The sequence below is a fragment of the Vanellus vanellus genome (assembly GCF_965231255.1).
Source record: "Vanellus vanellus genome assembly, chromosome: 6".
NCBI lineage: Eukaryota > Metazoa > Chordata > Aves > Charadriiformes > Charadriidae > Vanellus > Vanellus vanellus.
The window spans coordinates 25,942,457-25,958,977 of record NC_138911.1 but is presented as its reverse complement, the minus strand read 5'-3'; the positions used below and the strand labels follow the sequence as shown (position 1 = coordinate 25,958,977).

Below are 16,521 nucleotides of genomic sequence, written 5' to 3'. Positions count from 1 at the left end.
GGTCTCTCTTTTTTCTTTTTTTTTTTCTTTTCTCCCCCTATGTGTGTGTGGGGGGGGAAGTGCGGAGAAGAGCCTCTGTAGAGTGTAGATAGTTTGGAGGGAGAGACGGAGGGCAAGTGTGTGTGTGTGTGTGTGTGTGTGTGAGAGAGAGAGAGAGAGAGGGAGAGGGAGGGAAAGAAAAAGACCCCTTTTACTGTGCGAGATCTTAAGGGGGTTTGGAGATCTGGTCAGCTTTCAGGAACATCTGAATCCTCTTAGAGCTCCCTGGCCCAGCTGTGAGTGTGTGTGTATGCGAGAAGGAGAGAGAAAGAGAGGTTCCTGGTGCCCCTCCAAGCGCATTAAGGACACTCGGGCCTTTTAATTTTAGGAATGAATGCTGATACTTGTGTTTCTTATTGTGATCCGGCTGCCATGGATTCCTACTACAACGCAGCCTCCCAGGGCACAGAAGGCTCCTCGCCTTTTAGGGCATTTCAAGCAAGTGACAAGTTCAGCCCTACTTTCCTGGCCAGCAAAGGACAAGGCTTTGGTGACAGCAGCACTAAGTGCCGGAGCCGCTACAGCCAGCAGGAATGTCAGTCCCTGGATGGCAGCGTGCAGGCTCCCGGCTCCGCCGGGGCTCCGGCCTCCTTTAACAAATACCCTCCGCAGCAGCAGCAGCCGCCGCCGCACCTCTACATACAGCGAGGCCCCTGCAAAACCCCCCCGGAGAGCAACCTCAAGCTGCAGGAAAGCAGCGGCCACAACGGAGCTCTGCAGGTCTCCTGTTACGGTGAGTCCTCGGCGTGCGGCGGGGAAAGCACCGGGGGCCAAACCGGAGAGAGACGCCCGGGGTTGGAAAGAGCCTCCCGGGGGCGGGGAGGGGGGGGGAAACAGCTGCCCGGTAGGACAAGTCCTCCCGGGGTCACGGAGACCTTGCCTGGCTCCGGCGCGCCGAGCAGCGCTGCTGGCCGCGGCGGCGGAGCGCAGCGCGCCCGCGGGTAGCCCCATCCCGCCGCAGCCGCCGTGCGGGTCTGGGGGGCCGCCGTGCCCCCCCCGGGAATGTTTATTCCCGGCCGGGTCCGGTACCCGCGGGAAGTCGCCTTTCCCCCTCGTCCCGCTTTGCGGTGATTGTAATCGTCGTTTCTGAGCGGAGCCGATGCGCTCCCGGTAAACGTTTAGCTCTCAGGCAAGGCAGGGAAATCCGCGGTAAACGGGGAGAGAAACAGAAAGAGAAAGGAAGAGCGGAGCGCCGGGCTGCGCGAAGTATTCTCTACCTGGACCCTCTGCCAGAGGGAGAATTTCCGGAAAATTTACCGAAATCTTCACTTCCCTCTGGAACGGTCTTTTTCGCTTTCCTGTCTCTCACTTTCTCTCCTAATTGCCACTCCCCTAATTTATTTCTGCCCGGCTGTAGATAAGCCGCTCGCATCCTCTCCGCGGGTCATTAGCGGCAATTAAGACACTCCCTTGCGCTCGACAGGACAGCCTTGAATGGGGTCGCTTCTCTGCTCGTTTCTGAGCGTGGGTTTAAAAGGCGAATAGCTTCTTCGGGAGCTTTCCGCTATGTCGGGACTATTAGGGGTGGGGAAAAAAAAAAAAAAAAAAAAAAAACACAAACAAAAAAACAGAAAGAAGAAGAAAAAAAAAAACACAACAAACAAACAAGCAAACCCCTCATATTTATTTATTTATTTTCCCGAAGAAGATAAAGTGGAAATTAAATCTGTTCCTTTTCCTCCCGATGCTTTCTGTGTGGGCGAAGAGAGGTTGACCCGGCCTGGATTCAGCGCGTCGCCGCTGACGGGGGGGTGGCCGTGTCCCCATCCTCGGTACGCGCGGTCCACCGTGAAATCGCAGGGCAGGGACAAGGACAGGGCCGGGCTGGGCCTTCGGGACATCTCCGGGGTGTCCCTAAGACGGGCGGTGACTGTGGGGTGGAGGTGCGGGGGAGCCGGGAGAGGCCCGGGTCGGATCGGCGCTCCCACCTCCCCGCGACCCAGGCCCTCGCCGTCGTTTTGGGTACTCCTTGCCCTCTTTACTTTCTTTTTCTCCCCTTACACCTTCCCTTTGCGCCGTCTCTAGACTTAAAAGGAGGCAGAGGCGCTTTCCCTCAACCGTCTCCCGAAGCTCGACGTACCGGCTCGGGCTCAGGCGCCGTCCATCACCCGCTGCCTGCAGCCAAGGGGTCCCCGCACCCCTCCCCGGATCCAGCTCCGCGGGCCCTGCTCCCCCCGGCACCGCTGATTCCCGTCCCGGAGGAAGGGCATTAAGTCTTCGCCAGGCAGCCGTGCCCCGGTACCGCAGGCAGAGCCCGCACGCCCTGCGCCTGGCCGCGCTGCCCGCTCTCATCGCGGGCTGGGATCGCCTCCGCCGGGCTGGGGTCGGTCCCGTCCCCCCCGGCCACGTTCTGCTCCTGCCCCGGAGGCACCGCTCCTGCCCCGCACTCGGGAGGCACAACCCCTCTCCCGCGGCGCGTCCCCGCGGGACTGAGGAGTGGCACGGAGGGCTCTGGCTGGAGGGGCCGCTTTCGCGTTTCTTCTGGCCGGGGCTTAGGCTGGGGTGTTCTCCTTCTCCTCCGCTCTTCCCCTGCTCCTTCCCCGTGGGCGGACAGCCCCACACAGCCACCAAGGCCCGCTCCGCATCCGCGGAGGTCTTCTGGTGCCGGGCCGGGGCCCACGGGGAAGGGCACGGTGGGGCCGGGCATCCCCGCGGGGAGGGAAGGTACCCGCTCTCCGCTCCCGCTGGGCCGAGTGGGTGCGCAGGGGATCCCCCGGTGCCTTCCCGGTCCCCGGCGGCGGCGCCTTCGCGGCCGCCCTGCCCTGCCACCCTCTCCCTGCTAACCGGCTCTCTTGTTTTTGTAGGTTGTAAAGCGCAGGGCGCCGGCTTAGCCTGTGATGACACATTACAACCCCCGGTAGAGCCACACGAATTTATCACCCTCCTTAACACCGCCGGGGTCCCCCTGTTTTATTTTCACGCGGGGCTCCGGGCTTGACTTCGGTGGGAGCCCCGCATCGGCGGCGGGTGGCCCGGCCCGGCCCCGCGCTCTTTGCGAGCCCCGTGTGATGTGGGTAGGGACGGCGGGGCTGTAATAAGAGGCACATTGATCGGGGAGGATAATTTATAGCAATAATAACAATAATGGCTAATGATTGAAGAGAGAGACTCGCTAATAATAGCCAGATCGGGGTTTCGCCGAGCGACTGCAGCACCCGTAGGCGCCTCTCCGCCTTCTCCCGAATGGCTGAACCCACCGCGCCGGGCACAGGCGTTGTGTCCTGGGAGCGCCCGCCCTGGCTAAAGGGACGGGGAAATCACCGAGCCCGGCTAAATACCCTCGGCGTGGGTGCGAGCGGGGGAAGAGGGAGCCGTCCTCTTTCTCCGCAGTCGGTACAAGCGCGGCCGGCTTAAGGCGCAGGCGGGATGTAAGGCGGATGGCGAGAAGTGCAGAAGGGTTTTGCTGGGGAAGCCGGGGAGCAGGCGGCTGCCCCGCTGCCTCCCGCCGCCCGCCGAGCCCCCGCGGCGGCTCCGGTGCTGGTACTGCCGTGCAGTCGGGAAAGGAGTGCGGCGGCGGGGACCGCTGGCTCCCCGCGTTCCCGGTTGCCGGGGTTGCGGAGGATGCTGGGGTGGTGGGACGCCGTGCCCGTAAGTCCCTCAATTTAAAAAACAACACCACACACCCCCAAAAAGGAGGGGAAAAAAAAAAAAAAACCAACAAAAAAACAAGCCAACAAAAAACCAGGCCGACAAAGCGGCGGGCTGTGCCGCCAGGCAGCGCTCAGGCGGCGGCTTCGCCCCCGCACCCGGAGCTGCGCCCGGGGCTGCTGCGGGCCCATCGCCCCGACGGGTCTCCGCACCGTCCGGGGGACGCCGTTCCCCACAACGGCGACCCCCGCAGCCGGACCTCGCCTCCTCCTTTCCCCTCCTGGCTTGTCGAGCCCCCGGGGGAGCCCGCCCGGCGGGAGGTACGGCGGGCACCCCGCGAGCCGGCGGGAGTGGGGGTCCCCGACACCCCCTCCTTTTTTTTTTTAATTTTATTTTAATTCTTTAATAAACAAGTCGTTTCGAGTTATAAAAAGCCCGTGCCTGCCATCTATTGCTCTCGGCTTCTATTTCTAGATCTAAGCCCTTCCATTGCATTGTACAGATAAATATAGGCCAGGGAGAGCTGCGGCCGTAAATACACGGAGGACACGAGCGGCAGTCGCCGAAGCGTTTCCAGTCCGGCTGCTGGCAGGGTCGGTGGCACCGGGCGGCCCTGGCTCCCGGCCGGGCTCCCCGCGGACCCCTCGGAGCGGCAGCTGCCGGCCTGGCCCTGGGGGGGGGCGTCCCGGCGGGGCTCTCCGCCTCCCCCGCCCCTCGCCCCCCTGCCTGCGCGCCTCCGACGGGCCGACGGCCCCGCACGGCTTCCCTGCTTTCCCTGCCGAAAAAAGGAGGGGTACGGGTTACCCCGCAGATCGGCACCGGCAATTAAAGCCGAAATCTTAAATAAAAGCCTTCAGAACAGGTTATATATCTTGGCTTAGGCGGGGAAAAAGCTTTCAAATGATTTATGTGCTGTAGTAATCTGACTTGCTATTTCTACTGCGTGGAGCTGAAGTAAGTTACATGTCTTGAAACATATGCATGCATATACCCGTATACACGCACAAATATATACGTATATTGCCGTCTAGAAATACAGGCTGGGAAAAAAAAATCCTTCGGGGAGTGAAGGCGAATGTGATGGGGACGTTTGCCCAAAGGAGACAGGAGAAAGGAAACGGGCTTTCTCTAACAGAGGAAATTCTTTAAGTGCCGGGTTATGCAAATAACGACCATTTCTTTTATTTATTTAGCGAGCAAATAAAAAAGTGCAGCCGAAAGTGCGTTATTAATAGAAGTGCAGAAAGCAACTGCCGTAGGAATCAGAGGCTTGCTGCGTGCTTTTTTAAATTGACACTTTTAATGCATTTCTCCTCCTCCTCCTCCCCCTAATGTAATGTAAACTCCAGGCACGGCGGGAACGAGCTTGCTGGCGGGTCCCCCCTCCGCCTCCCGTGAGAGACCGCTCGCTGCCAGGCGCTCAGGGCTCCCCGCGGCGCCACGCAGAGCCCCCGCCGATGTTCAAGGGCTTTGCGGAGCCCGCCTTGCGCCGGGGAGGACCGGCGGCATCTGCCCCCTTCCCCCGGCTCCAGCCGCAGCCCTGATCCCGGGGAGGGAGGGGGAACCCGGCACTCTCGCAGGGCTCCTCCACATCGAGCGATGCCGTGCTTACCCCCCAGGGTCTGGGACTCTCACGGCCCCCCTCCACCCAACCCCGGGCCTCCGCTGCGCATCCCCGCGGCAACCGCTCCGCTACTGGCCCGGGGGGCAGCCGCTGCCCCTCGCCCGGAGGCGGGGTGCAGAGAGCTTGGTGGGGGGAAGTCACGGGCTTCGGAGGCTGTCCCCGTCCTGTTCCCTCTTCCCTCCCCCCTTAGCTTTGATCTGGTCCCGCGGCTCCTGCCCGGGTAAAAGCGCCGTCGGGGAGGCAGGCGGGGTATGCGCGGGCTCCCCCCGCACCCCGGCGGGGAGAGGTGCGGGGGACGGGACGGGACGGGACGGGGGTGGGGAGATGCTGCTGCCCTGATCCCTACGGGGCGCAACAGGAGAGTATAAAGGGGAGCAGTAGGCGGGAGGGAGGCGCGAGTGGGGAAGGGGGGACGGGACGGGACGGGACGGGACGGGACGGGACCGGACCCTGGCGGGCACCAGGGGGAAGAAGGAGCGAGCGCAGGCAGCGAGGGCGGGAGGGGAGCCGGGGGAGCCGGGCGGCGGGGCCGGGCCCCTCCCGGGTGCTGCAGGGCCGGCTGCCCGGCCAGGCTCGGCCGCCGGCTCCCGGCGTGCTGCTGACGCCGCCCTGGCAATCGCCCTCTCTTTTCCACAATAGGGCCACCAGATCTGCCATTCAAAGGCTCCGGCACCCTCCCAGGGAGGGGAGGGAGCTCTCGCCAGGAGTTTGGCTAAGCCTCTGTTTGAACAGACACTCGGAGGTGCGGGATCTCCTCCGCGGAAACCTGCGGGATTTCCTCAGGGAGCAGGACGCGAAGGTAGGGCTCACGCTCCGTCCCCCGGCTGCGCAGGAAGATTTATTCGCGGCTCTTTCCAAAGATGTTTTGCGCTTCTCTTGACTTGGACGGTAAATCTGGCTGGAGACTTTTATAGGATTCCTGACCCGAGCTGTTTATAACACTCATGTGTCAAAGGACCGGGAGCCCTCCCTCCCCCTGTATTCCTGCCGCTCCCTCCTTGCAGGAAGATTTCTTTTCGCACTAGAGCTGTTTATTTTCGACTTGTCCGCTGCTGATTGGGATTAACTCCGCTTTTTAGCCCTACACTTCTGCAGCGCACGCTTGTAACCTGTAACCTCAGCAGGACGTTACCAGCAACAAGAAGGGTGCGGAAAAAGAGAGAGTCTTAAAACTTTTACTAGTCTTATTTGTTTTGAAAGCAACACAGCGCGAAGCAGACGAGAAAAACACTGATGGGGAGAGAGATTTGGAGATGCTTACTGAGTGCGTCTTTTCCTAAGGGTTTGGTGTAGGAGTCCTATTAACAATATATGCTGATGCCAGATAGCGCAAATGAGCTGTGTGTGTGTTATCTGGAGCTGCAGGCTGTTTATTTTGTGCTGCCTTTTGAGTGTACATTCAGTGTGGTTGCATGACTAACTGGCTGGAGTGATTCACTGGCTGCTTTATGGGTGACTGCTCAAAACAAGTTGTGAATCAAAAGAGATTTCTTTGGCTGTGGTTTCTAACCTCCCAAGTTAAACGCACTCAGGGTTTAAGGGGAGCTAATGTGCAGACTTCAGTCCCTCAGATCTTGAAGATTTATTCCTTTTCCAAGCCCTTCGCTCAAAGCCATGATGAGTTTCCCTTGTAAGAGGGAGGTGGTGGCTGGGAGGCTGGGAGCTAAGGTCTGCTGCTAAAGGACATCTCCAGCCACAGCTCTGTCCATTTGGTCGCCCTAGTTCCCGGCTCTTTAGCTAGTCTCGCTCTCTGGAACCCTTAAGTCGTGTTCAGGGAGTTTGGGTAGCTGTAGCAATTCTCAGGTAAAAAGTGTGACGCATCCTGTGGCAGTAAAAGACTTTTATTCCCAGTTTGCAGTCGGAAAAACTGAGACTCAGAACCTGTGAGTGGCTTGTGCAAGGTCAAGCTGTCGCCACTCAGTGGCATCAGCGTGATCCTCGCAGGGCTGGGGCTCCGGCAGAAGGAGACTCTCAGGGAGCTGGAGAAGGAGCCCACTGCCAGAGTCAGAAAACTCACGGAGTAGAGGTCTTGTGTATGATTTTGGAGGGGACTGAACTTAGGTTTCCTGACAGCCAGGTCCTTATTCGGTGCAAGAAGCTGTAGCAACTGGCGCATTCTCCTATGCTCAGGTCTCTCAGTACATCAAATAGGCTCGACCTGTCAATCCACATGAATGGCCTCACCTTTAAAAAGCAACTCATCAGTGTGGGCAAACTATATTGGGCAAAACAAGCTATGGGTTGGTCACTGCTTTTCAGAAAATGCTGAGAAAACCCTGCCCCAAAAGTCATGTGTTTCTGAGGTATTACTCCTCCACATTTGGAAAAAAAATTCCCATCTCAATTGTTAAACAGCTTGGAAAGCTTATGTCTAATATCTTAATGTAGATACATTTTCAAAAGGAAAAGAGAAATAGTTCTTGATTAAGAGAAGCCTGAGCAGTAACGCAGCTAATATAGGACCCCTGTGTCTTGAGAATCATTTACTAAGAAATGGATGGGAACATTTCATATGAATAAAGTGTTAGAGTAATTTACCATAGTTACATGTCTCTCAGCTGCCTCAACTTGCAAATGAAAGTTCATAAGTAAAGGAGGAAAGCTGCTTACATATATTAAATAAATGACCTCCACTTTATTTTCTGTGTAAGTTCAGATGAATCAATGCTATTATACATACTGCTGATTCTGCTTGCCCGTGTTTTCATTCATACTTTCACATCATCTTCATTCGTTGACTGTCACATAGGTAGGCATGATGTGTAAGAGCAATTGTGATCACCATGATACTTCTAGGGTCATTTTTTGGTCAAAGAGAGATGGGTCAATAAGGAATAGGGGAGAGAGATGGAGGGAGGAAGTAACACAGATGAATCAGAAGAGGCAGGGGAAGAAGAGGAGATATCTTAGAGGGGTGATGAGCAGGGGCAGACTCACCACTGCTATGGAAGGTGATCTGCAACTGATTTTATAGACTGTATAAGTATGAATCCACCAGCATCAAATTCTTTATCTCTGCATTGAGAATAGCTGTGATTCAACATTTAGTAGCTGCTATCTTCAGGTCCCAGCAGGATTTAGCCATGACAAGCTGGTATGTCATGAGCTATGGTCTGTCCTTATCTGCACTGATTGAAGACCATTGCATTGCCTAACTCAGCAGTTAAAGGCCAATTTAAATCTGATAATTTTTTTTTTTTTTTTTGGTGAAGATGCGGTTTAAGGGTTTATCCCAATGCAGTTAATCTGCTTGCTGGAAACAGATGGTTGAATCAGTAGTATTTCTAAATATATTCTTTATTAGCAAGAACTGCATTCATTAGCTGTCAGGCCAAGTGGGTTTTTAGCTGGCGATGGAGCCTGAGAGGTAAGATGGTTTAATCACTGGTAGACATGTTGTACGCTGAGGTTGGGTGAAAACTCTGTGTGGTTCATGAAGGTAGCAACTGCCTTTTTTCAGTAAAAGTCTGAAAACACTATGAAACCAAAGAGGGGGAGTCAACAGAAAGTCAAGGCCCATCAGGAAGGTGCTATCAATGGGAAATAAGGAACCCGAGGAAAAGACAGAATAAATATTTTGTGCAGGCAGAAATCTGGGATAAATAAAAGAAACTTGTAATGTCTTGAAATGACTCCTATCTGATTGCTATTGTTTTTAGGGAGATAGTCCTTTGTGTGCAAACACCGTTGCATAAAACAAATACTTTGGGTCTTGTCGGTTCCTCCCTGTAGGGGAAACTGCCTCCTCAGGACTTGGGATATTGGCTGACTGCTTCAGTCAGGAGCGATAATGCTGGTGTCAGGGTAGGATGCAGTTTCCAAAGGGGGAACTGTATTAATTCTTTTGATGCTGCTGCTGATAGGATATATACCTATACCTATGGATGGGGCTTTGAGGAACCTGGTCTAGTGGAAGATGTCCCTGCCCATGGCGGGGCGGTTGGATCTTTAAGGTCCCTTCCAAACTAAACCATTCTATGATTCTATTCAGGAGCATTGGAAAGCAAAAGGAATTCACACCAGAATCAAATATTAAAAAAAAACCCCAAAGTTGTAAACTGTGGACAGGGACAGAGGACAATATTGGGAATTTTCCCAGAAAGGGTCGAAAACAATCAGAAAAAGTCTCTGTGCTGGGACAGTGCTCAGAGAGATCCGAAGGCACAGCTGCAAGACCCTGACTTCACGAGGTGCTGGGGAATGTGTGACACAGGCCAGAAGATATTTCACAAAACAGGGGAAACAGGAAAATGTTATTCAGCCTGAAACTTAAAAAGAGGCCCGAGCCACAGCAAGGTTTCCGAAAGAATAGAAAACCATCTCAAAAAGGAAACCAAAGGCTTGCCAGTGTACCGGCCTGCTGGGCGTGGAGTTGGTCTCTAGCTGTTGGGTCTGCCAGGCAGGGCTTGGGTCACCTGTAGGACTCACCAATTCCAGTGTGTGTGCTCTGTAAGGCAAACACAGGGAGGCCCACAGCTTCAGATTTTTCCAGCCGCAGTGATGCCACTCAAGAAAGGGCCCCATGGGAAACTGGTGCATGTCCTTTCCCACTGTGTGGCTGGAAAGAGGAGCCAGATGGAGCCTTGTTCTGCAGCACTTGTTCACAGAGAAGAGCCTGAGGTCAAACACTGGGGCAGGGGTACGCTCCGTAGCCTGGACTGCGGTGCTGGTCTCCAGATTGGGAGGCTGCAAGACCTTCTGGAGCACTGTGTGGTTCTTTTCCAGCCTTCTCTGGGATGGTGCATGCCCAGACCTCATCCTGGAGCGAAGTCAGGACCACAACTGTGGCAAGGACCCATACCTGAGAGCTGAGAAGCACAGCGTTATAGACATAACCTGGCTTATCAAGATTTGATCTGAACCTTTGTAAGTAGATTGGAGCCAGATATCAGTCTGAGCTAGACAGCACACAGCCAAATGCTAGAAGGCAAGAGGAAGAAGAGACCCACCTAAATTGGCAGAGGACCTGCAGACATTTTGTGTTCTTCACGTCTCCAGATGCCAATGAGGACTTCCAAGATAAATAGCCGATGGACCAATTGCTAGACTCTTAGGCAGATTGTGCAGGAGGCCAGAAACACTCCATGAAGCTGTGGGATTTATGGCGGAGCTTAAATATTGCATTTCAGCCCTTGAACCGAAGTTGGAAAGCTGCTACTGGAAGAGAGGGAAGCTGGTTTCTTTATATAGGTATAAGGTTCTGTGCTAGAGAGAAGAGTATTTCCATCCATCCAGTTCATACCACTTCAAGATATTAGAAAAAGGGGCTTTTGCAGGATAGAAAGCAATGGGGGATTGGCTACAACATCAAACGTGAGTGCAGCAGCTTGGTTAAGTGCAGCTCTGATGGGGACAGGAAATATCCACAGAGAGGGTTGTTGGAAATACATGGCTGGACGGGACAGAGTCTCATAAAAATATACTGAAAGGCCCAAACTCAACTCAGGAAACAGAGGGACCTGAAGCTGCACATGTAAAGCTGGGTGATACCAGTTTTTTAAGTTAGAGTTGAGGCTGTAGCAAGGCTTTGAGGTATCCAGGGCTGGATACTAAGTTGGCGTTGGCTCTTCCCTTGTAGCCTTTAATTAGTTTGCTTTTGGGAAGGGTACTTTTGTGGCTGGTTGTACTGGAAATCCCCTTTTCCTTGGCTTTGGTGGCAAAAAATGGAGTTCTTGGTTGAACAACCTATTTGCCTTCATTTGGCAGCGGTCCACTTCAGAGGGAGGGCTACGGGGGAAGCAAAGCAGCAAGACAGGGGTTATCACATGTGTAATTTATGGGCGTCGCAGATGCTTGTTCAGGTACTGCAGTTGCTAATTGAAACTAGACAGAGAGGGAGATGATGGGACAGTTCAAAATGGAGACACCCCATGCGTACGAGGGAAAGCAGGGACTGGGGAAGACGTCCTTGCTGGGGAGAAACGCCTGTGGCAGACTGGATCACTGGGATCTGGGAAAAGGCTTAACATAGCCAAGGCTGGAGATGAACTAACACTTAGCACGTACATCACTGTGGTTGGTACCTCGTCAGTGAGCGCCAGGGCTCTCAACCTGTGGTGTTTTCCTTTAAAGACATGGCTTATGTGAAAGAAAGAGGTTTGGGCAATCTGTTTGCTGTGCCTGCCTCCGCGGGCAGGCCCCTGAGCTGTCTCTTTGAGCTTGTAGCCAGCTCCTGGACCTCATCTGTTGTCCTGGTTAGAAAAAAAAAAAGGCCAGCAAGAGTTTTGCTGTGTAATATATTAATCAAAGGGTGCTTGTGCCTTACCATTAATAGATAATATCTGGGATGTGCCTTACTAGGTTCATTTTGGTTTCCACTGTGGATATCTGGTAGTGAAATGGTTTTCGTGTTTGGGCAAGTCCACAGCAAACTGTAGCGTGGGTCTCCCACCACCTATGTAAGGCAGCCCTCACTCGGGAGACCAACAGAGACCGCCATCCAATCCCTCTGTTATAGCTGAGGATGTCCTGGCGTATGGTAAACTCTTTACTAGGAACTGATAATGTTTTATAAGCAGGCTGTCATGAGCTCAAGGCTGCCAATCGGAAATAGAACCTAGGGTAAGGTGACCTGGTGAAAAGAGGAAGGCAGAGAGGTTTGCACCCTGGGCAAACGCTCAGCCAGGGGCAATGGGGCAGCGCTTCCCCGATGGGAGGGGAGGGAGGAGGGCACTGTCAGCCTGCCCGGCCTTGCGGGGCACTGATCCTGCTGCTGCAGGCTCAGCTGCGCGCTTGCCGGGATTACAAAAGCTCCACGTGCCCCTTGTGAGAAGGGAAAGCTACCTCGGTGGCCGGGGGAGAACAGCTGGGCGTTTTCAGAGCTGAAGCAGTTTCTGCTGAACACAGCTGGGGGTGCCTCTGGGGTGGGGACAGCACTGACACAAGACCACAGTCACCAAAGGCTAGTTCTGCCAACGCCTTGTTCAAATGCCTTTTGGGGGCAGACACCTCCTTTTAGCAGGACAGCAGGAAAAGATTGAGTCTGCATCCTTTTTTTTCCTCCTTTCTTTCACAGTCTGAAGGAATGATAATGCTCCTGCTTCGTCTGGTAGATGTAGGTTTGCAAGAGCAAAGTTCAAGGAGCTAAAAACGACCCTCTAAAAGGCTCTTGGTATCAAAACAAGGTGTGGTTTAAAAAAAAAAACCACAAACCCTCGGTTGGCAACTGTGTCTGCTTTGGAGTGTAGACTCTCTTCAGGGTAGCAGGACGAAAGCTGTCTGGTCATAGTGAGAAAGCTTGTAATTTAAGATGAAATGTTATATAGGAGATGGAGAAATAAAACAATGGGTGATGAGTATTCATGAGAGCTCATTATACCCGAAACACTCAAAAAGGGAGGTTCTGAGGTTTCGTTATGATGTCAAAACCATTGGATATCTTGAGGTTCCAAAATACTTAGTCAAGCCGAGAGAACTGGTTTTGAGGAAAACCCAGAGAGAGGATGGAAAATTACTACAGGAAATGTGATGCATTTCTTGCATGGGTTGGATTTCAAAAGTGGGTCCCCAAAGATGGGGAGAAACCCTACCGAGCAGTGACTCCTGGGGACCTTAGTGCAATTTATTGCTGTTGATGTTGTTGGGCCTTTGCCTGAGGTGGAATCTGCCAGACAATATTTGTTGGTAGCTATGGATTTCTTTAGAAAATGACCTGAAGCTTACCCAAAAAGGAACCAAGAGGCTGTCATTGCAACCAAGCTTCTAAGGGATGAATTTTTCACCATATTTGGGGACCTAGACACAAAGAGCGTGCAACAAGGCAGAGCTTTGAGGCCAAAGTATTTCGTCAGGTTTGTCAAATGCTAGTAAATACAATAGGAGGTACCCGGTGTCCTACAGATGGTGGAGTAGGGGAAGCTTGGCTGGTGCTGGGAGGAGGGATTGAGCCAAGTGCATGATGCTTGGCCTAGGTGCCCCCATTTACACTGCCTGGTCTCCCAGTGCTGCTCCTCAAGTCCTTGGTATCTACCATGCCATGGTTGCATCTGAGAGACCTTAGTGTGTCTTGCATGGCACCAGAAACCTATGAGTGGACAACTGAATCATTCTCCAGGTACTTTACAAGAGAACAACAAAAGAACCAGGACTAATCCAGCCCTTTGTCTAGTCTGTTGATTTTAATGACTTTCAGAGGAGTAAAAAGGGAGAGTGAAGTCTGGCCCAAGTTCTGCTTTTCAGACATTAGCCAGGAGACACAGCACACTACTTGCAAGGAGTTCATAAATTTGGGCTATCTGGTATGTAGTGGTCTGGCGTATCTGGACTCCACAAAAATCAAGTGGAACGGCTCGGGTTTTTCTAGAGAAAACCAAATGCGAGTATTGCCTTGGGCAACACGTACGTTCTCTGATGTAGGCTTATGGGTAGAAAACTGGCTGATTCCACATACCATGGAGACAGAGAGATTAGAAGACCAAAGCAGATAAACCGTGGTGTGTAGAAGTGACCACGTACATGCATTAACATGTAAGAGGCCAGTGGGTCCCAGTCCTATGTTAATCAAAGGGTGCTTTTGCCTTACAGTTAATAGGTAATATCTGCAATGAGTCCAGGAGGTTATGAGGGGAACTGAGGGGGTCCTGAAAGCCAAGAATACAGCTGTGGATGTCGAGTCTGACAGAAATTAGTTCCCTGCTGGGGAAAAACAGGGAATGGGCCAGTTGAGCCCACAGAGTTCATTAAAACCAAAAACTGCTGAGAACTCCTTTTCAGGGCATCAAAAGGAAAAGGAGCAGCAGCTGAAGGCCTGCAGTGGCACGCCAGTGGGAGCAGAGTAAGCCCAAGCTGGCTTTATGAAAATGGCCCGACAAGAAAACCCAATAGGAGTATGTGAATAGCTAAATTGGTTGTTCTGACACTCTTCCTCAGCGTATGTCTGAGATGAAGCGGGTCCATGGGTCTGGTGGGTTCTGCTGGCAGGAGGCTGAGCGGGGGGGTTTGGTTTTGCAGGGGTACCTGGTGGTGGTGAGCGAAGCAGTTCCCTTTCGCTCAGCCCTGTGCCAGAAGTACTGACACAGTGGTGTAAGCGTGGACAAGCCGATGAAACCAGGGGATGAAGGCATCGAAGACTGCTCAAAGCACACCCCAGAGCAGGCTAGGTATGCCCGCAGCAGGGGTAAGCGGGGGACCCGGCAGTGTGGTGGTGATATCCCCATGGTTGAGCTCAGCAGGGCTGTCCCTGCCTGCTCCTCGCCCTGTCGTGTCCTGCACAAAGGGACGTTGTGGCAGGCCACCCCTTCCCCAGGAGGGCAGCTCTGCTCTGCAGCCCCCAGCTCTCCCGGCAGAGTTTTCCCCTGGGGGCAATACCCATTAAATAACGAGATGACGCACTGTCTTCCAGACTGTCCTTGGCTGGTAATAATCTATAGAGCTTCTTACTGTAGCGTGCGAACATCACCGTCCTTCTGCTGACAAGAGATGGAGTACCAAAGTTTCCTTTTCTGTTTATGTCAGATCATGCTCTTGACAAAGTGACATATGCACACATCCCCCATCCCTCTCAACTGGGAGTTATTTTACAGAGAAGTTACTTACAGGGGAAGGTTGTTTAGTTCAGTATGTACTATAGTTTGAAGCAAATTGGACTGTATAGTAGTGGTTGCTATCCCTGTTTATAAGCCTCAGCTTCATCAGCTGTAGGAGGTGTCATTGGGGAAGAATGGTGTGATTTCAGCCGATTCGGGAAGTTGCATCTTTGCTTTGGAAAACAGGGGATATGAGCTGCAAATACTCAGAGAGTCCCTAATTCCAGGCAGGCCTCTCAGTACCAGCAGGCGCGGCACGGGAGCTCTCCGACCCCTTCTTCAGCATGGAGACATTCCACAGTTTCCTCTAGCATTAAAACCTTGGCTCTGAAGCCCTGGCTTGTTGGAAGCTAGAGCCTCATAACTGTGTTCACTGAAGTTTTGTAGTTTGGAGCCCCCGTTATTTATGTCTGGCTGTATATCTTCTCCTGAGAGCCTTATGAACAAAATGAATTGCAGCAGGAATCACACATTCCCGTACAGACATGTTTGCCTCTCGTGAAGTCTGCAAAATCATGACCCAAATGTAGGGTGAGATAGTAAATCCGAGAAGACAGCGTGCGGGAAGCCTAGCCTGAGATGAGAAGGAGGGAGAAAGCGACCCGTTGCATCCCCCAGCAGCTTTCCTTACAGCCGCTCCGAGCCCAGGAGCGGGGGATGCTTTGGGAAGCGGAGGCCAGCCGGTGCCTAGTGGCCCCACTAATGCCATGAGTCCTCAGACATGGGAAACTGAAGTGTTTATCTGTTCTTCCCAAATTTCATTCTTTCCAGACCCTTGGAGATAGGCTTATTTCTAAAAAGTGGAGGAAGTCGGAGCGGGCGAAAAGGGGTCTTGCTTACTCTCAGCTGGGAAACTCTGAGACAGTACGTACCTTTCAGACCGGTGCTTTGGACATGTATTGGTTCCAGCCCATGTTTTACGCTTGAGCATGTTATTCTCTCTACGTCACCCGCCGGCAGTTGCTCTTTCCACATGCTGTTAGGGTCTCCCATTGCTTCCCACCTTGCTAGAAAAGGCAACTTTTAAACACCAAAGCTCCGGTGGTGGCACTGGCATGGGGATGGCGTCTGCTTTAGGCAGAGCCCTTCTGAGCTGGGGGCTGTGTCAGCACACGAACGCCCACGTGTAGATCAGAAATCTCCCAAAACAAGGGCTCCCCTCAGGGAGTATTTTGGGAAGAGACGGGGAAGGAGGGGCAAACGCCCCCTGCGTTACGTTTGCAAATTGTCCGTGAGCAAGGTATGATTTTTCAAGGTCTGTCTGGGACTCAGGATTGTTTTGGGGATGGAATTTGCGAGTAATCTTTGGTCAGCAGATTGTGCGTGTGTGTCAAGTGGTGCAAGAAGTAGGCAGCAAAAAGGTGATCTGTGCTGGTAAGCGGAAGGTAGGTACACAGTGGCCATGTGAGTTAAGTGTCTTTTCTGTTCCCTGGTTGGATGAGCATCACTGGCAGAAGTAGGTTTCTGGGGCAAACGCTCCTTTTCACGAGTTCCTAAAGATTTGTGTAAATATTTGCTAAAGTTTACTTGACATTTGCAGTCACTCCTGTCAATATGATCCCATCCTGGAATGTTAACTGGAAACAAACACAAAAGTGGGCATGAGCTCAGCTGATGTGGATAAAGTTTTTAATTTAGAATGATTTTCATGGTCATCATCTTTCACGTAATCATCCAGTTCTGCTGAGAATTAGTGGTGCTCCAGGAGCTTCATTGCTTCCAAGATTCATGACTTTTTTGTTCTCT

The 16,521-nt window shown here is 53.0% G+C and overlaps 1 protein-coding gene across 1 annotated transcript in view; it reads left to right on the top strand.

Moving 5' to 3' along the window:
• Positions 1–369: 369 nt before the first annotated feature.
• The window catches only part of ALX4 (ALX homeobox 4), a gene marked incomplete at its 5' end in the record, with an annotated part of 40,189 nt that continues 24,037 nt past the window's right edge, over positions 370–16,521 (top strand). Inside the window, one exon of the mRNA XM_082485237.1 lies at positions 370–772. Coding sequence (XP_082341363.1) covers positions 370–772 — 403 coding nt within the window. The remainder of the gene's footprint in view (positions 773–16,521) is intronic.